General features: G+C 47.7%; 1 protein-coding gene across 1 annotated transcript; it reads right to left on the bottom strand.

The window, feature by feature from the left end:
- Positions 1 to 10: 10 nt before the first annotated feature.
- Positions 11 to 27400, bottom strand: TUBB (tubulin beta class I). The gene is made up of 4 exons (XM_060239168.1): positions 27105 to 27400; positions 6958 to 7066; positions 5498 to 5608; positions 11 to 2774 (listed from the first exon to the last, which is right to left on the bottom strand). Exons 1-4 carry the CDS (start codon positions 27159 to 27161, stop codon positions 1717 to 1719), a joined length of 1335 nt encoding a protein of 444 aa, XP_060095151.1. The 5' UTR covers positions 27162 to 27400; the 3' UTR covers positions 11 to 1716.

A 27400-nucleotide genomic window follows, 5' to 3' on the forward strand; every position in this document is an offset into this window, starting at 1 on the left:
CATCCAGAGAGAACATAAAAACACATTTTTTATTTGTTCACATGACATCTTTTCAATATGAAAAAGCAGGGATTTAAAACAAAAAAATGAAAAGTGAGTGAGAAAAAGAAAGCAGAGAGGCAAAAATAGTAAAGACTGAGTGAAGCTAAAGGTGTTAAGTGTGGTAGAGAAACTTTCCCAATGTAATCCCATTTGCATTGGTGCAAGAACTAAAGCAGTCATACAGCCTCTATTTCTCTTGAAAGATCCCTACGTTGGCCCTATCTGGAAACTGCATCAAATCTTCACCTTGCCTGTACCTGTAGCAAGGACTATACCACTTTAGATGGTGGTGACAGTAGAAAAAGTCACATAGTATGCGTAGGCTAGCTCTTTGGAGGCATTCTGATGGGTAACTGGCACTGTTTTCATTCTTTGGAAGATGCCCACGCCCAACACATTCCCACCCAAGGCTTTGCTCCTGTATCTAAACTTGAATCTGCAATTACCCCCCATCCAACACTGAGCAACACCAGTTCCTTTAGTGACCTACAACCAAGCAGACTCACCCCCCCCCCCAATTCCTTTTGCAAGATTGCTGCATTATTCCCATTCCACTGCTGCATGCACTATAGCGCAATTCTAGATCAATGGAAGCATGCTACCTTGTTGGAAGAGGACTACACTCACTGGAGTAGGATACATGCCATCAACTGGAATTTATGGCTGTCCATCATTCCTCCTGAGTAGCACTGATAAGATTGGAGTGCGAGTAAAGGAGACTGATAGAAATTTGGGGGAATGTTTCTTTTGGTAATTCCAGGGCTGTTTAGAGCCCTGAAGCTCCACAAGCTATTTAAACTTCACTAGGATTTCATCGTACTGCTACAGCACCAACTCCAAATCAGACTTTTCCCTGCAGCCACTGTGGCCAGACCTGCCTGTCCCGCATTGGTCTTGTCAGCCACCAGCGAGCCTGCAGCAGACGTGGACTACTGCACCTTTCTTAAATCTTCGTTCGCGAAGTGAAGCCGAGAGAGCGGATTTCATCCTACCAGATGCAGCAAAATCCTCACATCAGTCTTCCTACTTCTGCATACTCCCCATACCAGACACTGCCTTCAAACGCTTCCCCCAAACCTCATTCTCTTCACACTATGTGGAATCAGCCTTTAGTTTCCATAAGCAAATGCAGCTGCCTAACCAGTTACCGTACTTGTAGCAGTGCACATATGGGTCCATCTTTCCTCCAAACCCTCCTCCAATACATGCCACTGAGTCTTGATATTCCTACCTTACAGCCCACATGGGTACAGTGAGTGGCAGTGAAGACCAGAATTAGAAAGGGAAAGTTCAGTTTCTTCTTTAACCCGGAGTCTCAAATAACTTCAGTTGATCACCAAGAGCTGAAAACTTAGGCGTTGGCAAAGACAGCACTTCCTTCCACGCTGACTCTATTTTATCATTCACAGGGAACACCTTAACTGACTGCTGTTGTGTTCTCAGCCATGAGTTAATCCCAACACTGAGAAAGAACCATATAAGAATTAAGACCATGTTAAACCAGCATTGAAACAGAGACTGCACCCTAAAAAATATAAGCCTGAGAGAAAGGATTGACAGATTAGGCTTGAGGAAGAGGAGAAAGAAACAGAACATGAGATGGAACTTTTTATTTTTATTTTTATTTTGTGCGGATTTCTTTTAATTTTTTTTTTAAATGGTGGTAGATGAACCTCAAGCTTCTTCCTCAGCCTCTTCCCCGAAGTCCTCCTCTTCCTCGGCTGTGGCATCCTGGTACTGCTGGTATTCAGAGACCAGGTCGTTCATGTTGCTCTCTGCTTCTGTGAATTCCATCTCGTCCATGCCCTCACCTGTGTACCAGTGGAGGAAGGCCTTGCGGCGGAACATGGCAGTGAATTGCTCAGAGATACGTTTGAAGAGCTCCTGGATAGCTGTGCTGTTGCCGATGAAAGTGACAGCCATTTTCAGACCACGGGGAGGGATGTCACACACGGCTGTTTTGACGTTGTTGGGGATCCACTCTACGAAGTAGCTGCTGTTCTTGTTCTGCACGTTCAGCATCTGCTCGTCCACCTCTTTCATGGACATACGGCCCCGGAAGACGGCTGCCACAGTTAGGTAGCGTCCATGTCGGGGATCACAGGCCGCCATCATGTTCTTGGCATCAAAGACTTGCTGTGTCAGCTCTGGCACTGTGAGGGCTCGATACTGTTGGCTGCCACGGCTCGTCAAGGGAGCAAAGCCAGGCATGAAGAAGTGGAGACGAGGGAAAGGGACCATGTTGACCGCCAGCTTGCGGAGGTCAGCATTGAGCTGTCCAGGAAAGCGGAGGCAGGTTGTTACACCACTCATGGTGGCAGAGACTAGGTGGTTCAGGTCACCATAGGTGGGAGTGGTGAGCTTGAGAGTGCGGAAGCAGATGTCGTATAGAGCTTCGTTATCAATGCAGTAGGTCTCATCTGTGTTCTCCACCAGCTGGTGTACTGAGAGGGTGGCATTGTATGGCTCCACCACTGTGTCAGAGACCTTGGGAGATGGCACCACGCTGAAGGTGTTCATGATGCGGTCAGGGTACTCTTCACGGATCTTGCTGATCAGTAAGGTGCCCATCCCGGAACCGGTTCCACCACCCAGAGAGTGGGTCAGCTGGAATCCCTGCAGGCAATCACAGCTCTCTGCTTCCTTCCTCACTACATCCAGGACTGAATCAACCAGCTCAGCACCTTCTGTATAGTGACCTTTGGCCCAGTTGTTACCAGCTCCACTCTGGCCTGTGAGAGAGAAGCCATAAAGTTGTGGCTAAAGCGGCCATCACTCCCTCAACTCAACTAGCTGCCTCTTGATTAGATGCACCCAGTAACATCACCAGGAATTAACAAGATAAAATATCTACTTTATGAGCTACTGGCATTAAAGTTGTGAGCTGCCGCATAAATTAATTTACCCTGGGGCCATTTTTTCTGAGCTAAGACAAAAACGTGTGAGCCGGAGGCTAAGAAATTCTGAGCTAGCTCACACTAACGCAGCTTACAGGGAATATTGCTTCCAACCTCCCCACCCCCACAAAAAAACCCCTCTCAGTTTGGTTGTGATGGAAGGAATTGAGTGCAGCCTGGGTGAAGGACTGGCCCATTTGCAACTGGAACGCTCCCATGTCCCAATACAGATATCAAGGGTGCCTGATTTTTCCAAACTCAGTCACTCTTATGCACAACTGGCACAGGGAACGAGGGCAGGATAGAGGAAGAGACATTTCTGCTGTCACTGAAGCTGGCTGCGTCAAGAAGTTGGTAATTTCTACCATTATGTTGTACCCCCTCCCCCAAGCTTGACAAAGAACCAAAGAACTAAATTGAACAAGCTAAACTGCATCCAGTGGCCATCTAAGTGCATAGTTCTCAGAGCAGAAAGTAGGCCATCCTCATGGAACATGACTGCAACTTGGTCTCACTATTTACTCCCCAGGCAACTCTATGCGTGTGGGCAGCAATCAAAGAAGCCCACACAGTTATTCCATCTTCTTTAATCAAACATAGGATGGTGGACACTGCAAGGTACTAACAGGAACTATACAGTTTTTAATCTTGTTTTAGGGCAGGGATGTCGAACATGCAATTTGGGGGCTGAATCAGGCCCCCAATCAACTGGCTGTCATTTGCTTTCTTCTCCCTATCTCTTGCTTCCTTCTACATAACAGCTTGCTCAATTGCACAGAAACTACAGAGCAAAATCTCTATTTTCTCCATTGGCTGAGGCTCCTCCCTTGGGGAGGAAGGGGAGAGGAATAGTTTGCTTTGCCAAGCTCTCTCAATTACCTAGCAGAGCTACTGAACCAAGCCTCTCTTCCTTCTATTGGCTGAGCCTCCCCCATTCCCTTGGGGAAAGGAAGGAAAGAGCCAGAGCTTCCTTTGCCCAGTTCCCTGGATCCCATGGGAGAAATACAAAAAAATATTTAAAACCAATGAGTGCTAATGTTTTAAGCATGTTTTTAAGTTTTTAAATATATATATTTGGATTTCATTGCGTTCTTTATAAAATTTATATCTCTGCTACCTAATCTTAAATAGGTACACACATGGCCTGGCTCGGCCCAACAAGGTCTCATTTATGTCAGATTCGGCCCTCATAACAAATGAGTTCAACACCCTTGTTCTAGGGTTTTCTGGGGGTAGCATGTTTTGATTTGCCTGTTCAAGGGATGAACATAGCAAACAGCATTAGCTAGCAGTTGGTTTTCTTGTTGATTGTGTATTGGGAGACTAGTTTTTCTCAATTTCTCTAGAAGAAATCAAGAGCAAGGATTACACATTGAGCATCCCAGAAGATCAGCTATTTATATGCTGCCATTCTTCTTGGCCCAAGATACCAATCCCAGCATGCCTTGGGAACACTAATGACATAGGGCCTTTCACACTTACCGGTGGAAACCGGAAGGGAGTCGGTATTGTGCCGCAGTAATCCGAGACAGGGATGGGAGTTTTCAGACACGTTTTTTTTTCCCGGTAGGATTCTGTGATTGAAGCAAGCCATTTCACACTGTTCCGCTTTTATCTCGCTTCCACAGCGCCAGCTGTTTTCACCTGCCAGCGCGCGATCTCCAGCTTATTATTTTTTTGGGGGGGGAACATCAGGCAAAGATCGGTATAGTGACGTATCACAACAGCACCACCAAAGAGATGGCTAGGCTCCATTGAGATAAGTTACCAAGTTTCAGCAGCGGAGATCTCTGGCATCTTAATGGAACCCAGGCATCCCTATGGTGATGCTGTTGTGATACGTCACTATAGCGCTATAGCGATCTTAGCCCAACGTTCCCCCCCCCCCCCAAAAAAGCCGGCGATCACACGCCAACAGGCAAAAAAGGGTGCGAAAACTGCTCCCGGATTAGATACTGGACATTTCACACAGCGCCCCATACTGATTTCAACCTGGAAGGAGGGGTTGAAAACTGGAAGAAGCTGCTCTTTGTTAGTAACGACTCAGGCATGCCTCACTACCGGGACAGCCGCGGGACTGTGTGAAAAGGTGACAGTATTCCAGTAGCAGCCAGTTACTGAGTCAGGTCTGTCTGAAATGCCAGCAGAAACCCATTACTGTTCAGTAACTGACCAGCTTCCATACTGGAATACATAGGCTGTGTGAAAAAGTTCATAATCAAAAGGAGAGATCAGCCAAGATCCCTGGTGAACAATCCCCATGACTAGGATCCAGTGGCACTTCAGTCACCTGATCCACATTTTGGAGGCCCATATCTCACAGCCAGTCAAAAGTCTCAGTGGTTCAAACACTTATTTGAGTAGCTACTAGGCATAAGTTCCAAAACCAAAGTAGTCATCCAGTTGCTTTCCTGTGTTCTCACTAACATAAGGACAACACTCTTTGTCACTTTATGCAAAGACCATTTTGTCACTATACCCCTCTAAATGGTCTCTGCCTTATACCCTGCCCCACCAGCCCTAGACAACAAAAGCCAAGGGGTGGGATTGCATCTTACCAAATACAAAGTTGTCTGGTCGGAAGATCTGGCCAAAAGGTCCAGACCTCACGGAGTCCATAGTTCCAGGCTCCAAATCAACCAAGATGGCACGAGGGACATATTTACCACCTAGAAGACAAGAAGCAAGCATTATAAATCTGATTTAGATAGACAGATTCAGCAATAAGTATTCCCAGCATCCCTCCAGATCAGAGGTCCCAACCTTTTGGAGACTGTGGGCATCTTCAGAATTACAACACATGGTGGTAGGCATATCTACAAAATGGCTGCTTCAGAATATGGAGCACAAATTGAAATCCCAAGGTTGATTTAAAAATACACTGAAGAGGAGTGGGGGGAAAAACCAACGCTATGATGGTAACTGCGTCTGAAACATAATTGTAATCTGCATGGCGAACTTGACACATCTCCAATGGCCAATCAATCCCTGCTGGGCAAAAACCCCATCTGGTGCCACCCACTTTCTAAAAACATTTGGTGGGCATAATGAAAGGTGTAGTAACACAGTTCTTTCCTATGCTGTATGTCACTCTATCACAAGTTTGCAAAAATCAACTTTAGAGGTTCTGAAATGAGTGGACAAGCCCCTTTCAGCAGAGGGCACACAGCTAGCACCAAGTACACAACCCAGTTTTTCACTTGATTTTTCATCAGCAGAATTTGGAAGATTTTTTATAAGACAGAAAATTGTGGTTAAGGAGCTTTAAGTAGGGAAAGCACGTCAGCAAAAATCTGAGTATGTGCCTGCTGTCTAAAGAAACTCTTGGGACATTATGTGGGGGGAGCGAAGGTGTACCAGGGCACACCATAGGACCAGAATGCCAAAGGCCCACCAGATCTATCTTTGAGAACAAATCACAAGTTCTGTTGACCACACATGACACAAGCTGCATACAAATCCCTTGTATTCAGCATGGCAGAATCAGAGTGGGGTGAAAACCTGTGCCTCGTGGCTTTTCTTCAGGTACAGCCAAACACACCCAGTCATATCTCTACAGCAGAAGGATCCAGAAACATTAGTTTCCAAGAGGCTAATCTGGTGTTGTGATTAGGTGCGCAGACTTATCTGGGAGAACTGGGTTTGATTCCCCACTCCTCTACATGCAACAGCTGGAGTGACCTTGACTCAGTCATAACTCTCTCAGAGCTGTTCTGAGACTCCTTTGGGTAATGAAGGGTGGGGTATAAATCCAATCTTCTCCTCTTCTAAAGCTGGGATCATTTCAGTCATAATCAGGAGAGCTTACTGTATCCTCACACCCAATTAATGGCAGTTCCTTTCAAAACTATCTTTTCCAGATTCCTGTCCCCCCCTACACACACACACCTATGAAAGGGCAAAAGTGGGTTTGGACATGAACCAACAGCAACGGAACTAGACAAAGGCAGACAAAATTGTCCATCTGCCTCACATAAGAGTGAACCTGCTTAGAACAGGCAGAGCAGGAGATCTTTACCGGTGGCCTCATTGTAGTAAACACTGATGCGGTCCAGCTGCAAGTCACTGTCACCATGGTAAGTCCCAGTGGGGTCAATCCCATGTTCGTCACTAATCACCTCCCAGAACTGTGGGAAACAGAAGAGAGAAAAGTTAGTGTAGGAACACCCCTCAGCAACAATATAACAGTCTTTCCATACTCCAAGATTACTTACAAGCCGAAGGTATGATACCTGCACTCACTCACATTATGTCTTCCTTTAGTACAGCAAACAAAACCTGACCATCATTAAGGCCCTTTACTCTCCTAGTTTTGATGGCATTATGTCTATGATCTGCAGGCAATTTAAATGGCCACATTGCAACCATGAAAGAAACAGCTGACTGGAAAGAGGGTTGCCAATTCCACCACTGTTTTTAGTCATCTCCATTGACAGGCAGCAGTTTCCTTGCACTAGTCATCACACTGATGGGAACAAGCCCCAGGCAAGTCTTCAGGAATTATTGTGGGAACAGCTTTGAAACAGTTCCTAAACCATCCTGAAGAAGGGTATGGGGAGCACCAGCCATCATATTGCAGAAACTATCTGCTATTTTTAAAAATGAATCCTAACTCTCAATTTCTGGAGAACTTACAGGAATTAGCATGAATGCCGCACTCTTTAGACCCCCACATCTCAAAACTGTGCAGTGACACCCTGCCCTGGATAGCCCAGGGAAGCTCGATCTCATCAGATCTCGGAATCTAAGCAGGGCCAACTCTGGATGGGAGACCTCCTTGGAATACCAGAGGTGGGAGCAGGCTTTATTCAGCCACCTCTCTGAATTTCCTCCAGACCCCCAGCAGGGGTCAATTACCAGGGGTCACCATGACTTCCAGGTGCACTCACACAACCCCCCTCCAAAAAAAACCCTGTGCAGTGATGAGCAAAGAGCAATCTAAACATGCTCAGATGCATTATTATCACAGAAACTCTAATGCTAAAATGCAAATCTTGCTCAGATCAAGTCCTGGTGAAATTTCTATTCAGCTAGTGTGGGAATAGAATACTGTGGGTGATGCCTCCTTCCCTCTATCATCCTTCTGGGTAACCCTGGGCCAGACCCCCCCCCCTCTCAGCCCAATCTACCTTGCAGGCTTGTTAACAGGATAAAATGAAAAGGGAGAACCACACAGGCCACCCTGAACTACTTGGAGGAAGAATGGAGTACAAATGCAAAAGACACTCAGGTACACATCTTGGGATTCAGTTGAGAAAGGTATACAAGTGCAGTCTGCAGTCCAACAGGTCTACCAGTTTGGAAAGGGTTATCTCTGCACTCCCCAGCTAGGATAGTCATGGCCCTGTTCCCGTAAGAGGCAGTCACTGCTTCCCTCTAAAACGGCAGATGGGCTGACTCAGCAGCTGCAGCAGCTCACACAAATACTGCCTTGTTCCCTTCGAAGGCCAGCCTTGGCTCGCACCACACAGACATTACACCCTTCTCAGAAATGCAACGGACAACCATCTTAACTTCCACCTCCAGCAGATTCGCTTTGTGGCCCACCAGAAGGGGCTTCTCCTCCCATGAGATGAAAGAGTAATGGGTTTCAGTATCCCCCTTTCAACTCGGCTAGGGTAGCCCCTGCATCAAGGGAACATATAGTCCATAATTCTCTGTAGAAACCCCCACAACATGGCTCTGCAGCCTTCCTTCTAAATTACAAGGAAAAGGGTTCCTGTTTCCTTCCAAAGAGCCACACATCCTTACCTACTGGAATCTATTAGAAGACTGATTTTTGGAAACTCTCTCCCTTTCACAGATCCCTTTCCAAGCAGACGTGTCCACCACAAAGCACTGGCATGTGGCAAAAGATTGAAAGCACAGGGTGAACAGATCTGAGACAGGCATTCCCCCAGGCCTCAGCATTCTGCCAAGAGCACCAAAACTAAGTCCCAGCACACCTTCCTCTCCTCCCCACTGCAAAAGAACCATCCTTTCTTCTAAAATACCAGTTGCTTATTGTTGAAATCAACAAGCAACTACTGTTTTAATGGAAACCTGCCTACCATTACGGATCTTTTCCCTTCAGGAACTTGCATGTGAGTTAGTAAGGTACAACACAAGTTAGAGCAGGAGTGTCAAACATGCAGCCTGGGGGCCAAATCAGGCCCCTGAGCAACTGACTGTTGTCTGCTTCCTTCTCCCACTCTCTTGCTTTGCTAGGCTTGCCCAATTGCACAGGAGCCTACAGACCAAAGCCTCTATTTTCTCCCTTCAGAGCAAGAGGTGGCAGTCATCAAAGACTGTTAAATAAACAAAATATTGCAACAGTTCTAATCTTTTATTGCAAGTGTTAATCTTTTAAGCATGCTTTATTTTAAGTTTTTTGAAAAATATTTGTGTTTGATTCTTTTGTAAATTTTATCTCTGCTACCTGGCATTCCATTTTATGACACACATGGCCTGCCCCAATGAGGACTCATTTATGTCAGATCCAGCCCGCATAAGAAGTGAGTTTGACACTCGAGTTTCAGACTAGAATCCAAAAGATTCTAAGACTGAATCCTCAGTCTGCCATGAATCTTACTGGCTGATCTTGGGCCAATCTCTCACCCTAACCTGCCTCACGGTATTTTTGTTGTGAGGATAAAATGGAGGAGGAAACAGACATAAGCTGCTTTGAGTCCCCACTGAGAAGGTAAGGTATACATTAAAACAACAACAAATGAACCCCCTACTAGAAGCTACAGTCAGCAAAATAAAAAATAAAAACAAAATTGTTTGCACATAAAAAAGGGGAGCACAAATGGGACACTTCATTTGAATTGTCCAGCAATGCTAAGAAAACAAAAGATGTAAGAAGATTATACTTAGATTACAATTAAGAGTAGTTGCTCTGAAAGACGAAAAGGCAAATAGAGGGAAGGTACCGTGAACAGCAGTGTCGCAACACTACACTGAAAAAACAAAACAAAAACGAGAAAGCTAAGCATTTGGGAATTCCCAAAATGCAGGCAGCTTGACTGGAAAGGCAGTGGCATGTACAGGTGACAGGAGAAACAGGTGTTTTGAGATTTGGTGCTTGAAACCTGCATTGCTCAAACTTGACCCTTGCAGTAAAGCAAATGACTCAGCATGTTTATAGTCCCTAGTGAATTTTAAGCAATGCCCACAAACACTAGCAGGGGCAATAAGATAACTGTGCTGATGGGAAAGCTACAGGGAAGCTATAACATTATTACTACTTGATTGTCCTTTGCCTTACCGGAAAACACATGGCCATATCTTGGTCAAGCACTACCAATCTAGGCAATTTCACCAAGGATTTGCGACATGTGCTGTCATTAAGTATAATCCACTCAGCTGCTTGAGTGGAATTCTCCAAGTCTATATTGGCAGCATACTTAGAAGACTTACTGCACTTGCCAGCATGAAGAGAACACATGCACACTAGCTGAGCATGGGGAGGATAGAGATCTTTAGGACTGTAGCGTGCCTCCTTCCCTCAATCATCCTTCTGGCCATTTTTAGGCCAGCTGCTTGGAAGACGTCACAAGCATGCCAAGAAGTTTCCAATGACATGGGCTGAACAGATGGCAAGGGACCAAGGTTAAGCTGCCTGTATCCGGCCCCCTGTGGATCAATTCCTCACTGGGGATTACACCTCCTTCAGTGAGCATGTGATTTCTAGGTATGTGTGGGAAGGGGGGGGGGGAACAGAGTTTACAGTGTCCAATCAGACTAAAGGAAGCAGACAGCCCCAAACATCCCTTAGGAAGTTGGAGGTGGTAGTCTGGAAAAGCTCATTCGTTTAAAAAATCCCACTAATTATTAGCACCAAGCCATTAACCTCTTTAATAATATTACCTATTGCACTGAACCCTGCTGCCCTGGATGGCCTGGGCTGACCTGATTCCACCAGATCTCAAAAGCTATGAAGGGCTGGCCCTGGTTAGTATATCGATGGGACTCCATCAAGAAGTCCAGGGTTGTTGCAGAGGCAAACCACCTCTGAACATCTCTTGCCTTGAAACCACTCTGGGATTGCATTAACCAGCTCTGACTTACCGTATTTTTCGGACCATAAGACGCACTTTTCCCCCTCCAAAAAGTGGGGGAGAAAGTGTGTGCGTCTTATGGAGCGAATACGGTCCATGGCGGGAGGGAGAGTGAGCGAAAGCAAAGCTGCGCGTGTAACAGGGCGCCCAGCAAGCCTCGTGCTACCACTGCGCCAGCCAGCTGGCCGCTGGCGCCGTCGCCAGCGCCTTGTGCGCCCACGAGCAAGCCCTCAAGGCCAGCTACCCTCTGGACTACCCAACGGCCGCCGCCGCACCTCTCCACGCCGTCCACTCCTCGCCTCCCGCACTGGCCAGCCACCCGCTCTACGCCTACAACTTCTGCAAGTGTATGCAAAATGAGCTCCTCAGCTTTGTATATGCAGACGCACACCGCCTTCCCGGGCACCGACAAGCTCCTGGGCTCCAGTTCGCTGGCCGCCGCCATGGCCTGCCATATGCACATCCCCACCTCGGCAGCCCCACCGGGCAGCAGCCCTGCCAGCCTGGCCCTGCGCAGCCCCTACCACCCCCTCGGACTGGGCAGCCGCTACCACCTTTACTCCCGCCCCCTGGCGCTCCCCTGCCCGTGCCCGCCGCCGCCGCTGCCGCCACCGGACCCTACTACTCCCCCTATGCGCTCTACGGGCAGAGACTCACCACCGCCTCCGCCCTCGTGAGTTGTGCGCCGCTGCCGCCTCTTGCTCGCCTCCCCTGTCGGCTTTTCCCGGGGGGGGGGGGAGATGCCAGAGCCTGCCGAGCAGGGATTGGGGCCCCAGGATGCGCACCAATGCGCTGCTGCTGAACCCACAGCTCCGTGGAGCCACTTCACATCCACCGCCGTGAACCGGTTCCTCTGCCCTCCCCCCCCCGTAGAGGCCATGCGAGGAGAAGGGGGATCGGGCCCCTTGCTGCACGGCCCCGGCCGCCGGGAGGCTGCTTATCCCCCGCCCCCGTTTTTTGGGGGGGGCTTGCAACTGGCCGGCAGCCTGGGCTGCGGGAAGGCGGCGGGCTCCAGCCCTCTGGCCGGCGCCTCGCCCCCGTCGGTGATGACGGCCAGCCTGTGCTGAGACCCCTACTGCCTCAGCTACCACTGCGCCGGCCAGCTGGCCGCCGGCACCGCCGCCAGCGCCTCGTGCGCCCACGAGCAAGCCCTCAAGGCCGGCTAGCCTCTGGTCTACCCGACGGCCGCCGCCGCGCCCCTCCACGCCGTCCACTCCTCGCCTCCTGCCCTGGCCAGCCACCCGCTCTACCCCTACAACTTCATGCTGCCCAACGACCCCCAGCCCCACATCTGCAAGTGTTTGCAAAATGCAAAATGAGCTCCTCAGTTTTGTATCTGCAGACGCACACCGCCTTCCCGGGCACCGACAAGCTCCTGGGCAGCTACCCGGGCTCCAGTTCGCTGGCTGCTGCCGCCATGGCCTGCCATATGCACATCCCCACCTCGGTGGCCCCACCGGGCAGCAGCCCTGCCAGCCTGGCCCTGCGCAGTCCCTACCACCCCCTCAGACTGGGCAGCCGCTACCACCTTTACTCCCGCCCCCGGCGCCCCCCGGCTGTGCCCGCCGCCGCCGCTGCCGCCACCGGACCCTACTACTCCCCCTATGTGCTCTATGGGCAGAGACTCACCACCGCCTCCGCCCTCATGAGTTGCGCGCCGCCGCCACCTCCTCTTGCTCGCCTCCCCTGTCGGCTTTCCCAGGGCGGGGGGAGACGCCAGAGCCTGCCGAGCAGGGATTGGGCCCCAGGATGCGCACCAATGCGCTGCTGCTGAACCCACAGCTCCGTGGAGCCACTTCACATCCACCGCCGTGAACCAGTTCCTCTGCCCTCCCCCCCCCCCCGTAGAGGCCATGCGAGGAGGAGGGGGATCGGGCCCCTTGTTGCACGGCCCTGGCTGCCGGGAGGCTGCTTATCCCCCGCCCCCGTTTTTTTTTCAGGCTTGCAAAACTTTTGTTTTGTTTTAGTACCGTTCGTAAATGCATCATTAGCCTGATTGTGGCAGCGTTGGGTCCATAAAAGGGAGGGAAGGAGAAATGCATTTTGCAAACAGAGTGTGTGGGGGGGGGAGAGGGATGAAAAATGGGGAACGTGTTGGAGTTGGGAGGGGGGGAGGAGGTATGGTAAAAGAGAAAAAACTGTGAGGGAGCAGGTATACCGGTAGCTGATACAGCGAGGTAGGAGGAGGGGGGCGTGGGCAGAGGCATCGGCCAATCAGAGCCCGGCAGAGCAGGATTGAAACGCCATTGGGGTCTCTGGGCTTTTTTCCCTCTCCTCTCCTCGGACGAGCCCAACGTTCTCTCGCCTCACAGTGTGTCTGTGTACAGAATCCCCCTGCCTTGTCTTTTGATTCCAGATTCTCATTTACGGTGGAAGATACTGTTGTCAGATACCATACTCAACAATCCTGAGAGGCAAGTGTGTTTTAGTGGTTAGAGTATCAGGACTTGGGAGACCTGGGCTCAAAGCAATGGAAGCTTACTGGGTGACCCTGGGCCATTCACACACTCTGAGCCATGTGATTGTTGTGAGCAAAAAATGGCGAAGAGGAGAGTTGTAAAGCTGCTTGGGGTTTCTGTTGGGGAGGAAAGTGAGGTATAGCGTAGTAGGGTGCCAATCCCCAGGTGGGGGCAGGGGATCCCCTGGTTTGGAGGCCCTCCCCCTGCTTCAGGGTCGTCAGAAAGCGGGGGGAGGGGAGGGAAATGCCTGCTGGGAACTCTGTTATTCCCTATGGAGTTTTATTCCCATAGAAAATCATGGAGAATTGATCCGTGGGTATCTGGGGCTCTGGGGGGGCTGTTTTTTGGGGTAGAGGCACCAAATTTTCAGTATAGCATCTAGTGCCTCTCCCCAAAATACCCCGCAAGTTTCAAAAAGATTGGACCAGGGGGTCCAATTCTATGAGCCCCAAAAGAAGGTGCCCCTATCCTTGTATTTCCTATGGAAAGAAGGAATTGAAAAGATGTGCCATCCCTTTCAATGTGATGGCCGGAACTCCCTTTGGAATTCAATGATGCTTGTCACAGCCTTGATCTTGGCTCCACTCCCAAAGTCTCCTGGCTCCACCCCCAAAGTTCCCAGATACCATATTTCTTGAATTGGACTTGACAACCCTAGAATGGAGTCACTCCCTTAAGGCACAGTAAATGGGGTTATGGTACTGTAAATGGAGTCTCCTTTCAGTCCATTACTGTGTGTTACACCATGGATCATGTCCAAATGCTGCTGAGGTTTCTACCTAAGGGGTACTGAAACTGTATGTGTGGATGCCCTTGTTGCACCTGATGTCGGGGAGGAAAGTGAGGTATGGCGTAGTAGGGTGCCAATCCCCAGGTGGGGGCAGGGGATCCCCCGGTTTGGAGGCCCTCCCCCTGCTTCAGGATCATCAGAAAGCGGGGGGAGGGGAGGGAAATGCCTGCTGGGAACTCTGTTATTCCCTATGGAGATTTATTCCCATAGAAAATCATGGAGAATTGATCCGTGGGTATCTGGGGCTCTGGGGGGGCTGTTTTTTGAGGTAGAGGCACCAAATTTTCAGTATAGCATCTAGTGCCTCTCCCCAAAATACCCCGCAAGTTTCAAAAAGATTGGACCAGGGGGTCCAATTCTATGAGCCCCCCAAAAAGGTGCCCCTATCCTTGTATTTCCTATGGAAAGAAGGAATTGAAAAGATGTGCCATCCCTTTCAATGTGATGGCCGGAACTCCCTTTGGAATTCAATGATGCTTGTCACAGCCTTGATCTTGGCTCCACTCCCAAAGTCTCCTGGCTCCACCCCCAAAGTTCCCAGATACCATATTTCTTGAATTGGACTTGATAACCCTAGAATGGAGTCACTCCCTTAAGGCACAGTAAATGGGGTTATGGTACTGTAAATGGAGTCTCCTTTCAGTCCATTACTGTGTGTTACACCATGGATCATGTCCAAACGCTGCTGAGCTTTCTACCTAAGGGGTACTGAAACTGTATGTGTGGATGCCCTTGTTGCACCTGATGCAAGAGCAGTGCCCATATCCATTCATCACATTTTTTCCTCACCTTTCCTGGGAGGAACTTGAGGAGGCTTACCATACATGTATGGTTAGTGCTCAATGGTAAACATTGAAGAAATGATACTGACAGTCCCTTCATTTCTTGCAGAAAAATACCAGTACGGTACCTCATTCTACCAGTGCAAGCATGATAAAGCAGAAAAGGCTAGCATATAAAATTCCTTTTAAACTAGAGGTAGTAAAATATGCTAAGGAACATGGAAACAGAGCAGCAGAGAGACATTTTGGGCCTCCTCCAACTGAAAAAATGATTAGAGAGTGGAGGAAACAGGAGGATCAGCTGCAAAAAGCAGATAGAAGTAAGCACACTTTCCGTGGGCATGCTGCAAAGTGGCCACAGTTGGAGGTGGACTTGAAAGAATGGATTGTACGTCACCGGAATAATGGCTTCTGTGTCTCGACAAAAATGATAATCTTTGAAGCGAAACGCATTGCTATAGAGAAAGGCATTCAGGATTTTACAGGATCACCATCATGGTGCTACAGATTTATGAGGCGACATAGTCTTGCTATGCGGACCAAAACTAGAATTGCGCAAAAAATGCCAAAAGAATATGAATCCAAAATTCTGTCCTTTCATAAATTTGTCATAGATGCTAGGGAGAAACATGGCTTTGAAATTGGCCAGATTGGGAATATGGATGAAGTCCCGCTAACCTTTGATGTGCCATCTAATAGGACTGTAGATCTGAAGGGTGCTAAAACCATCACTGTGAAAACTTCAGGGCATGAGAAGACCCATTACACAGCAGTGTTGTCCTGCTGTGCCGATGGCACCAAATTGCCACCCATGTTGATTTTCAAAAGGAAAACATTTCCAAAAGAAGTGATTCCGCGAGGAGTTGTTGTACATGTACATGAGAAAGGATGGATGGATGAAAATGGAATGAGAGTATGGGTTGAAAAGGTGTGGTCCAAACGTCCTGGAGGACTTCTGAAAAAACCTGCCTTATTAGTGCTTGACCAGTTTAGAGCACATATTAGCGAACCAACAAAAAAGTGCTTCAAAGAAGTGAAGACTCATCTAGCTGTAATTCCCGGAGGTCTTACCAGCCAGTTGCAACCTCTTGATGTTTCCATCAACAAGCCATTTAAGGTCTTAATGAGAGAAGAGTGGAACAAATGGATGGCTGCTGGTAATCATGATCTGACACCTACTGGACGAATGAAAAGGCCCACCATCACTCAAGTTTGTGAATGGGTGAAAACATCATGGGACTCAGTGAAGGAGGAGGTCGTTGTAAAGTCATTCAAAAAATGTGGCATTAGCAATGCCTTAGATGGAAGTGAAGACGATCTCTTATATGAAGACAGTGAAGAAAGTGATTGTGAGCAAATGAGCTTCCTAAATTCTGACTCTAGCGATGATGAGTTCTTGGGGTTTCCAGAAAACTAGAGTACTCAAACCTTTAAGTCTCTCCATTTGTTAATGACAATGATAATAGTTCTTAATGCCACTGTTGACTGCTGTTTTGCACTTTACATGGTTCAAATGTTATTGTTATAATTTATTAAATATTTTACTGCTGTTTTGCACTTTACATGGTTCAAATGTTATTGTTATAATTTATTAAATATTTTATTACACTATTTGGTTCAGAATATTTTTTTTCCTGTTTTCCTCCTCTAAAAACTAAATGCGTCTTATGGTCAGGTGCGTCTTATGGTCCGAAAAATACGGTAATTTTCATTACCATTCCAGTACACATTTCCAAAAATAAGATGTTCTGTGAGCTTTTAAAAAGTCTTGATACAGCAATTTCAATGGGGTGTCATTAGGAGAGAGGTTTTTTTTAAAAAAAAATAGGGAATGAGAACAAAGGACTAAACATCTTATTAATTGGACAGGGCTTTGGTTTGTGGAAGAAGTATCTGTAAGCTTGGTGCCATCCAAGACCCCAGACACCATGTTTTGAATGGAGCAGGTGAGGGAGAAAGAGGGGGTTTTAATGTCTTCCTTACCACCCTGAACAGCATCAGAGATCTGGCCCAGACCATCTCTCTCTTCCTCACTTAATAACATAGCTCCACCACAGCCAAATCAAAGTGAAACTCACATTCAGATCTCTACTCATGTCATGGAAGCTTGCTGGGTGACTTTAAGTCAGTCATATCTTTCATCCTAACTTACCTCAGAGTTGTTGTGAGGATAAAATGGGAAAAAAGGAGAATGAGATAAGCTGCTTCGGATCTCCTACTTTGGAGAAAGGGTATAAATGAATAAAATAACCAATGTGGTAAAGTGTCAAATCTGGGGCAGGGGGGCATCAAATGAGAAGCCTCTGAAGGTCAGGACAGACCCCCATGGGTGGACCATGAGGTACCGCTGTGTGAGCAGGCAGGAAAATAAAGTACCAAAATACCTGGACCCACTAGGAATTGAGAGACTTAAAGGTATTTGGAAGGAAGTTTCCTGTATCTAACACCAATTTGGGAATGGAAGAAAAAACTGTGTAAAAGTTCTCCACTGCCTAAACAGCTAGGTAACTTGGGTGGCTTTCTTAGTGCAGAAGCAGAAAAATTATGCCAGGAGCAGATGTAACCTTGAGGACCCCCCCCCCTTTCCTTATCAACAGTGCCTTGCAGATCTAGAGGTTGCAGCATCTACAGTCATCTCTCTCTCCTCCCTATCCTTTGTATATCCATCTTGTCTACTTAACATGATGAGTCATCCCTTCCCTAAGTCATCCCTTCCCTAGGATGGTGTGAAGGGAGCAGAGTCCACTGGGGGAAGGGAGAGATGCATTTGCCTCAGAATAAGCTGACACACAGACTCTCCACTGTCCTCAATTCCATCCTTTACTCCCAACAGGCTGCTGGAGAAATTAACCCAGCAGGGAAGGGGGGCTGCTTCCCGGACCCATCTGTCCAGACCCTGGAATGAACAGGCAGGCCCTTTAAAGCTGCCCAGGAAGCCATCTCACCCGACAGGAAAACAAGACTCCATTTTGTATCTTTTGAGGAATGCCCAAACTACAGCTGTGGTGGCGGTGGGGGCAACAAAACATTCCAAGCGTTTTTTTGGGCCTTGGTAATGGTTGACTGGAAGGACACAGACAGCCCAAAGCAGCCTGCTTTCCACCCTGCTCCAATGCCCTCAGAGGGACCCTCTACAAAAAAAAAAGGGCAGCTGCTTGGAAGAAACAAGTAACCCCTCAATTTGCAACAAAAACCATAGCTGAGGCCAGACCTTCACCCCATGACGCAAACTCTACTAAAATGAAATTCAAACCTCTTTCATCCTGTCTGAATCCACAATCGCCTAATGATGGGAAAGCATCACCTTTGGTTAGCTCTCTTGATAGATATTCAAGGCCAAGTCCCTGATTTCCACTTGGATTTTTTTTCCTTCTGCAGAACAGTCACAGGATTGTCGCCTATCCCTGCTCTGTAGGGAGGCCCAGGGCTTAATTGGGCTCCTGGGGAGAGGCTGCATGCCTCCTCTTCTTTTTTGCCAGACACAGCTGACTTATGGTGAACCCTTGGGGTTTTCAAAGCAAGAGACATTTGGAATTGGTTTTTCCATTGCCTGCCTCTGCATAGCAACCCTGGAGTTCCTTGGTGGTCTCCCACCCAAATACCGACCAGAGCAGACTCTGCTTAGCTTTCAAGATCATGGTTCTTGATACCTCTCCCATTATACACATCAGTTACTTCCTTCCCACCAATCAAGTCCCAGGCAGAGAACCACTCCTCTCCAGAGCTGAAAGCAACACAGGAAGTTCTCTTTGCAGCCTGGCTATATCCTCTGTTAGGAAGGAATTAAACACAATATCAGTGGCTTTGCCCCAACCTCTGTTGCTGCTCACACCAAAGCAGAATAAATAGTTCATTCTCACCAATGCAGACGGGGCTGGCTAGAGAGGCCTCTGTTCATTTCTTATGCATGGGAGAGGGCCTGTGGAAAAAAATCAATCCTACTGGCTGGTCTTACTCATCCAGCATGGCACAATGATTGAAGTGTTGGGACTACAATCTTGGAAGCCTGGGTTCAAATCTGTACTCTGTCACAGAAACTTGCTGGGCAGCCATGGGCCATTCACTCTGACTCCACCCAGTCTCTCCGGAGGAAAAAAGAGGATACAGTGGAGAAGGGGCATGCCATATTGGGTCCAGATGGGGCAGAAAAGCAGGATGAAAGTATCTAAACAAGATCAGAAGGCCCTTTTACAATTTATATGCCAACCAGGGATCTAGACCAAGTAATTCACAGTTGGATTCTGGAAGGCATGCTCATATGCTCTAATCCTTGTGGGGTTACCTTCTGCCCACTCTCAGTCCACCCGTCTGAAGCTCAAGTCACCAAACCCACATTAGGCACATGTGAGCACACAGCCAAGGGGCTGCAACTATTCCAAAACTAATATACAGCAGCCCAGTAGCTAAAAGGCTTAGCTGAGAACCTGGGAGTCTCTACTTGGGGCCTTCAGCAAGCTACTCTCTGCAGTAAAGGGGATTAGAACACTGACCTAAATTACAGAGCTTGTTTGTAAGGATTACCAAGATAATGTACATGAAGTGCTTTGAGTACTAGAGTGCTACATAAAACGCTGACCATCCACTTGTGTGTGCGTGCATATATAGGAGGTCAATCACCCGAAGACACGTTTTCAAAATCCTTCCCTGCATGTTAGTTAATACATAACCCATTTTAAGTCACCATTTTGTCCAGTTTGCTGGAAGGATGAAGACCTAAAATTATGGAACCAAAATTATGGTCTGACCCCATTCCTCCCACTCATATGCACTGCGGAATAAAAATTCTGCTTCAACTACCCTGAAACCTTGCTTACTCAAATCACTGTTGGTTTGAGTAAGCAGTCCCTTAACTGGACTGACCAAAGCTAAGGGTTGCAAAGGGATAGGTGTATCAAAATGCAACAAAGTTACAGTGGCACCTTAAAAACATTTATTCCAATATGAGCTTTTGTGAGTCGCTGCTCACTTCTTATAGTGAAGAGTGGTGGGGCGGGGGAGGAGCCAAGCCTTAGTCTAAATTGCACAAAACGTAAGGGGCAGTTCAGAAGACCCACCATAGGCCACATTTTCTCCATTGCAACAACTATAAATCAAAGCAAAGAGAAGAAAAAAACATGCTCAGGAAGGCAAATCAGCATGCTGTGAATGACAGCACTTAGTGTCACAATTAGTGCAGGCACTACGAAGGCGCCTAAATACAACCTCTATTTTTAAGCTACAGTCTCATTATCAGAAGGCAAAGGGAATCCCCATATGAACCAAGAGCAAACAGGAATTATATTCCCTGTTCTGCATGAAGCACTGTCCAATATCCCAGCAGTCTTGACTGTTCTTTCTAAGGAGGGCAGTAGACACCCAATGAGAAAGTGTCAAGCTGTACTCTGGGCATCTCTTAATGAACAAAGACTTCAAACTAGGGTGTACAAACATCAGGAGGAATCGCAAGAGCAGCCCTGCTGGGTGAGACCAGTGGCCCATCTTGTCAAGCCTACTGTTTCACCTAGGTCCAACCAGAGGCTCTGGAAGGCAAAGAAACCAAGGCTTTCCACTGCTTTTCAGAGAAGTGTATGTACGTTTAAAGTGCCATCAAGTGGCAGGAGGCCCCTTTAGGTTTTCAAGGCAAGTGATGTTCAGGGGTGGTTTGCCATTGGCTACCTCTGTGTAGCAACTCTAGACTTCTTTCTTCTCCCATCCAAATACCAGCTAGGGCCAACCCTGTTTACTCTCAGGATCTGATCAGATCGGGCTAGCCTGGGCTATCCAGGTCAGGATAGTTGGAGATTTACTGTCTCTAAATAGAGAGCGCCGTTTGGCTAGTAGCCATTGGTGGAGCTCTCCTCAATGAATCTGTCTAATCTCATTTTAAAGTCATCTATGGTTGTGGTCATCACTACTTCCACTGACAGTGAATGGCATAAGTGGGACCCTTCTTTAGGCAACTGGCGGGGGGGGGGGGTCGCATTTGGGAGAAGATATGCAAAGGAGACATTTTGGTCACTGTCTAGAATGGGTTCTTTGTTATCTCCTCAGAATCAACAGACCAGTTATAGCTGTAAAAACCCAAGCGTAATATAGCCTTGTCTTTGACCTGGGGTGGATGGGTGGGGAGTGCCATAATTTTCACTTACTGTATGGCAGAATTACAAATACGTAACCAAGTTGATAAAATGGGTATGCAGATTGGGTGATGCCCCTAAATACTAACATCTAAATTTTCAATCCACTCATTTGCAGCTGAAGAGAGTTCAAAGAACTCTGCCACATCTCCCTGGAAAGCGCAATGCTCACACAATAGCTTGGCAGACTGTACCACAACCCCCTTCAGGTCCTGATATTGTGCCTCATGTAAACAACAGGCCTGCAAAACTGCCAAAGCCTGTTTTGTATTCCACTAGCCATCTTCCATACTTCATGTGGCAAATCAAATCCTGTGCGCCTCTTCGTGTTTTATCAGGTTACGGATATTGGTGGAATTGATTGCATCCCTTCTCAAAATAATGTTCTGCAGGGGAAAACTTGTAAAAACTTGTACAGCAGAACATCCCTCCAGAAGTGGCAGTCAGATGGATGAAAACTGCTGATGTCTTAAGACACTTCCCAGGGGTGGAACTCTAGATGGAGCTCCTTTGCATATTAGGCCACACATCCATAATATAGCCAATCCTCCAAGAGCTTACAAGGCTCTTTTTTTAAGCTCTTGGAGGATTGGCTACATCAGGGGGTGTGTGGCCTAATATGCAAAGGAGCTCCTGCTAGAATTCCACCCCTGCTTCTGATACACGAAAGCTTACGTTCTGAATAAAACTAAGTTGGTCTTAAAGGTGAAATTTGACTCCTATTTTGTTCTACTACTCCAGACCAACACGGCTGCCCATTTGGATCTATTAATGAAAATTGTTAAGCTAAGAACCTGATCTTCACAGCTACAACAGGGTCTAAATTCTGCTTGCTCTAAAGGGACATGCCCATCAATTCTGTCATTGATTCTGTTCAGGATTAGTCTCTCGAGGAGTTTATTAACAGCTCAGAAGGGAAACAGTATAATACCATACCAGGAAACTCATTTTAAAAAACAAACAGAAGGCTACCTGTGTCTGTGTTTTGTATTGCTACAGTTCAAGTTGTCTCTTTTTAAAACCTTATTTTATCACCCTGGCCAGCCCAATCTCGTCAGATCTTGGAAGCTAAGCAGGGCCAACTCTGGCAAATACTTGGATTGGAAACCTCCTTGGAATACTAGAACTGGAGGCAGGGGTAGGCTTTATTCAGCCACTTCTCTGAATATCCTCCAGGCCCCCAGTAGGGGTCAGTCACCAGAGGTCTTCATGATTTCCAGGTGCATACACACACAAATACAAAAAACCCCCCTTCACTTTACCGTACCGAAAAAATAGCTTCAAGAATTTATACTCTTCATAGAACTCTCCTAAAATCAGGAGGTTCAAGGCTATTTTACACAGTTCATTTTTAGGCACATAGTGGGAAGTGTACCATGGCAGACAACGAGTCTATCCATGCTACAATAGCCAGCAAGGTGTAATAGTTAAAATGTCAGACTCTGATATGGGAAACCCAGGTTTGAATCTCCACTCCGTCACAGAAGCTTGCTGGGTAATCTTAAACCAGTCATACACTGTCAATAACCTACCTCACAGGGTTGTTGGGAGGATAAAATGGAGGAAAGAAAATCAACTTAAGCCATTTTGGGTCCTCAATGGAAAGAAAGGCAGGATCATAAATAAAATAAAACACTCTCAGGTGCAGGGATTGTGAAGCATGGGGTTTTGTGGAAAATCTAGGATTGGTGCCATGAATTGATCCATACAAACCATGAGAGACTTGACAGTCCTGCAATTCCACCCTATTGAGACAGGACAAGGTTTGCTAATGGAAGAAATGAGGCCTTGGCAAAAAGAGCAAGACATAGCTGACCCTTCAGAAGAGAAGAAGAATCTGGCGATTGTGCATTTGCAAAGGCACAGCGTTTCCAAGATCTCATCATCATTCATTTCAAACAAAATTCTTTAAAAAAACCTTCCCAGAACCACAAGAATGATTCTTGCAATTGCTTACTGCATTCTAAAGACCAACTTTTTTTTAATGCCTTGTGGATTATGCCAAGAAAAAGGAACTTCTGGCTGGCTAGGCCTGCTATTTGCTGGCTGAACACACCCTAAGTCACTGCAGAGCCATAAATCTAAAGATGGGGGGAAGAACTGCTTGGTCTGGTCTCCCTGCCGCTGGCTCCTTCTCACTGCAAACTCCACCAGGCTCAATCAGCAGCAAAAGAAACAGGCCAGCCCCAAAGAGATCTGGGGGAGATCTGAATGCTCCCTCATATTGCAGAGATATGCAACAGCACCCCAGCAGAATCTGCCTGCACAGCTATGCTCTTTATGCATCGAGTCCCAGCAGAGATGTGCAGCTAGCTACACCCTCCTGCATACTAAAGCATATACTGCAATGTAGGTCATGCAGAGATGAAGGGTGGGGCAGTGCAGAAATGTCCAGCTCCATCTTTTGAACAGAGCACCCCAGACTCTTTCAAGACCTAAAGATCTTTTTTTTGCTTAGGAAAAGTACAATTTTCAGCTACTGTATCCACCAGGTTTGCACCTCATTCCTTAACACTTCTCTGAACAGCAAACCGAAGCTTAAGTAACCTTTCAGTGTGATAAATCCAATAGCCAGCACAACCAAGAAACAGAAACCAGGACAGGGGAGCAGAGCAGGAAAAACTTGCCCTGGGTACAGCAGAAATGCATTCTTGAGAGGCATCTCCAAAGGTCCTTTAAAATATATACAGCCCTCCATATTCATATTCTCCCAGCAGCTTCATAGCCTTGAATTACGCCAAAGTTAAGTCTGAAAACAAGCAAAGGATCTGGAACATCAAAACTTCAACTGCATTTCTGAGTTTTGCTACAAAATATCATCAATTGGGAACAAGAAATTAGTATTCTGAAACTGAGCTCATTTTATTGATTCCCAAACACAGCACCGCTCTCACACTGGCAGTCTCATTGTTCTTTCATCTGCTTTATTAGAAGAGCGAGCCTTGGATTCTTGCTGACGCGTGTCATTTTATTAATCTCATACAGAACACTTGGGTCTGAAGCTCTCTACAGCTGGTGGGCCTTAAACATCATCATTTTAAGGTGGTTAAAATGGTTCTTGCTGAGAGCATATAGATGGGCACAGATGCTTTGGAACTCCTCGGATTCATTCCTCAGTTCCATTGAATTTCCTCAAAGTTTTCAAACTGCTACACCAACCTGACAGTGTGATATGACTTATTTGATATCTCAGACTCATGCCAACTATAGCCTTTAAAGGTTCGTCCTTGAACTTCTTCATCCTATATTGGGTATCTTTTAATATTCAACCTTCAGATGTGGTGAAAATGGAACAAGAGCCAATCAAACAACATCTCAGGGACTACACCTGGAGATATTGAAAAGTGCCTTGGCAACATGGTGCCTGTCGTTCCCAGCCATGCTGCAAGGCCACACCTACGAACATTTGTTCCCATTACACTTGGCACCCCCAGAGAGCTGTTACTGTCCCCACCTGCACACTTCAGAGCAGACCCGTTTGCTTTAATAAGTCTCCTCCTGAGGGAGAGAGTAAAGAGCTTGTTGCCTTCAGCCACCACACAAAACCGTTAGGTCTGGATCCGAGCCAATTCCAGAATTACAAGAGCCAGCCACGTGCCAGCACTATGGCAGGATTCAGCAGGCTCAGAAACCGGTTTAAGAGGAACGGGGCTCATCTCAGTTCATCCGAAGGCAATCTGAGCATGCAAAAAAATGAAGGGGGAGGGGGAAGAGAGCTAAAGGAAAGCCTTAATTGTCATAAGACAAAGCAGATGGCTCTCTTTCCAGGTTTCGCAGCCTTTCTGCCAGCGAGTATGGCTGGATCGAACTGCAGCCCCCTCCTTCCCCACCCCACCCCTTTCGTCCAGAGTCCCACCCAGTCAGCAGCCATTACAGGCACAAAATGGCCCACTCATGGTGGCGCGGCTGCTAGAAGAGAATCCACCCACAACCATTGTTAAGAAAAACTGCAAGCCTGGAGGAAAAAGGGAGAGGGGGGACGAGGGATGGGCAATTCCACTCGCCTGGCTCGAGCAAGAGATTTAAAGGAGGCTGGAAGACGGGCCAGAGGGAACCCTGCAGCCATGTGCTTCCCGCCCGCCAGCAGACAAAGAAGAGGAAAAAACATGGTGGGCGGGCGAGGACAGGCGCCAGGAGCAGGAAGGAGAGAGGGCCGAAAATCACTCCCAAAGATGCCGAAAACCATCCCTTCTATGCGACCCAAGTTTTTCTCGGCAACATTTAAAGCCACAGTTACACCAATGGGCTGTCGTTTTTTGCAAACCAAGCCAACATATGTGGGTGGACCTCCCTTAAAGCAGATCTGCCCCTCTTCTAGTATAGGCACCCACAGTTTAGCATTGTGATAAAACTGTATTAAACGCCATACTGTAAGACAACCGGGGGAAGTGTGAGAGAGAAATCTTTCCCCAATCTGAATACAAAGGGACCTGGAGAAGGCTTCTACATAGGGAGCGGCAAGGAGCCCTTCCTAAATCTAAAACAGATTCTAGGTTGCACGGTTTAATTCACGTTCTTGCTAATCAGCAAGGAGGACGGAGGGGGGTTTGCTGTTTTCCCTCCCCTTACTTTGTTACATAACATCCACCTTCTCTATACAATAGCAGTTTCTCGGTTTTGCGTTTAAGAGAGTTCTGGGAGGCGCAGAGCTACCGACATAGCTTCCCACCCCCCTTCCAGCTAGCGAAAGGAACCCACTGCCTCTCAATACGCGATTCATAAAATAAAAAAACGCAACGACCCCCGAGGAGCTACTCGGGAGCAAGCCCCGCCGGTCTTAAAGAGAGCAAGAGCAAAACCGTATCGGGCTGGAAGCCCCGCGGAGCATGGCCGGAGCGCAATTTCTGGCCGTCCGAGCCATTGAAACACCGACTGGGGAAGGCAGAGAGGGGCGGGGCAAGGAAGGGGAAAAGATGGGGCTGCCGCATGGATGGAGCCGCATGGGTTCCTTATTCCCGACTCCATCTGCCTGAAGAATGCAGGGACTTGTCAGAGGCTCATTGGGTTGTATGAGTAGACGGGTGTGTGTGTGTGTGGATGCTACTGCAAAGCGATTGACACCCCTCCCCCTTTCCCCGACTGGGCAATGGGGGTTATTGCCCGCCAAGCATGTGGCAAAGGCTACAATCGCTCCACCTCCATCCCGCTTCGGTAGAAGGGAATAAGGAACTATCTCGGTCAAAATAAAAAAATCCCAAACCAACTGGTCCCCCCTTCTTCGCCCCCTATCCCATTGAAGAGAAATAGGTGAAAGATTAAAGAGTCCGCCTTTGTTCGGCGCCTCCCATCACCTTCCTTCCCCCGCTTGCAAAATTCAAACCCCACCTTTGCGCGCCGCTACCTCCTCGGCGCTAAAATCTACGCGCGCTGTTAGGAAGTCCGATGAGCTGGCGGGCTCGCCGCGCCACAAAGAGGACGGAAAGGAGGGGGGGGGGGGAAGACAGCTCTCCGGGCTGAGTCATTTGCTTTACGTGGGCTGATGTTGATTTTGAAATCTCAGCTTGGAAGAAAAGACGCCCCCTCTCCCACCCACCCCGCCGCCAGCATCTTTTCTTTACCACGATAATTAAGTACCAAAGAATGATTTTTCAGAGATTTTAAAAGGGGCACAAGCGCGGGCTCCCGCCCAAATCCTTTTTTCACCAGCCGACAGCAGCGTTCGCTTAGAGGCGACCCACCGCACAGATAATTTAAAACAAAGCCGCGCCGCTTTTTAACACGAAAGAGCCCAGCGTTTGGGCGAGATCCTAAAAACGGAGGGAAGGGAACAGCGCCACAGTCTTGCATGCCTTTTTAACTACGGCCATGTGCAAAACTGCAGGACTTCCGCTTTGCCACGGTGGCGAGATTTCAAAACCTTTTTCACGATTTGGTCCGCCTCCTACCCCAATAATTCCTTTTTATTGAAACGCCAGCCTAACCAGCCATTCGCGCCACAAAGGGGGGGGGGGGGGAAGCAGAGAATACCATCCTCACCTTAGCACCGATTTGGTTACCACATTGCCCAGCTTGAATGTGCACGATTTCCCTCATCTTGCCTGATATTTGAAAGGACTATGCTAAACCAGCGAGCCGCAGTTCCTGGGAGCGCAGAAGGTGGAGGAGCTCAAAAGATTCTCTGGTTCCAACACAGAGACTGCAGCAAAATGTTCTCAAGAGGCGGCGGGGAGAGCTGAACTCCAGACAAAGCTTTTATAAACCCACCAGCAGCCTGCGCTCCGATTGGTCGGCGGGGATCACAAGCGCCGAGCTGATTGGTCGGCGGCCGTAAC

This window comes from Heteronotia binoei, chromosome 5, assembly GCF_032191835.1.
Source record: "Heteronotia binoei isolate CCM8104 ecotype False Entrance Well chromosome 5, APGP_CSIRO_Hbin_v1, whole genome shotgun sequence".
Lineage (NCBI taxonomy): Eukaryota > Metazoa > Chordata > Lepidosauria > Squamata > Gekkonidae > Heteronotia > Heteronotia binoei.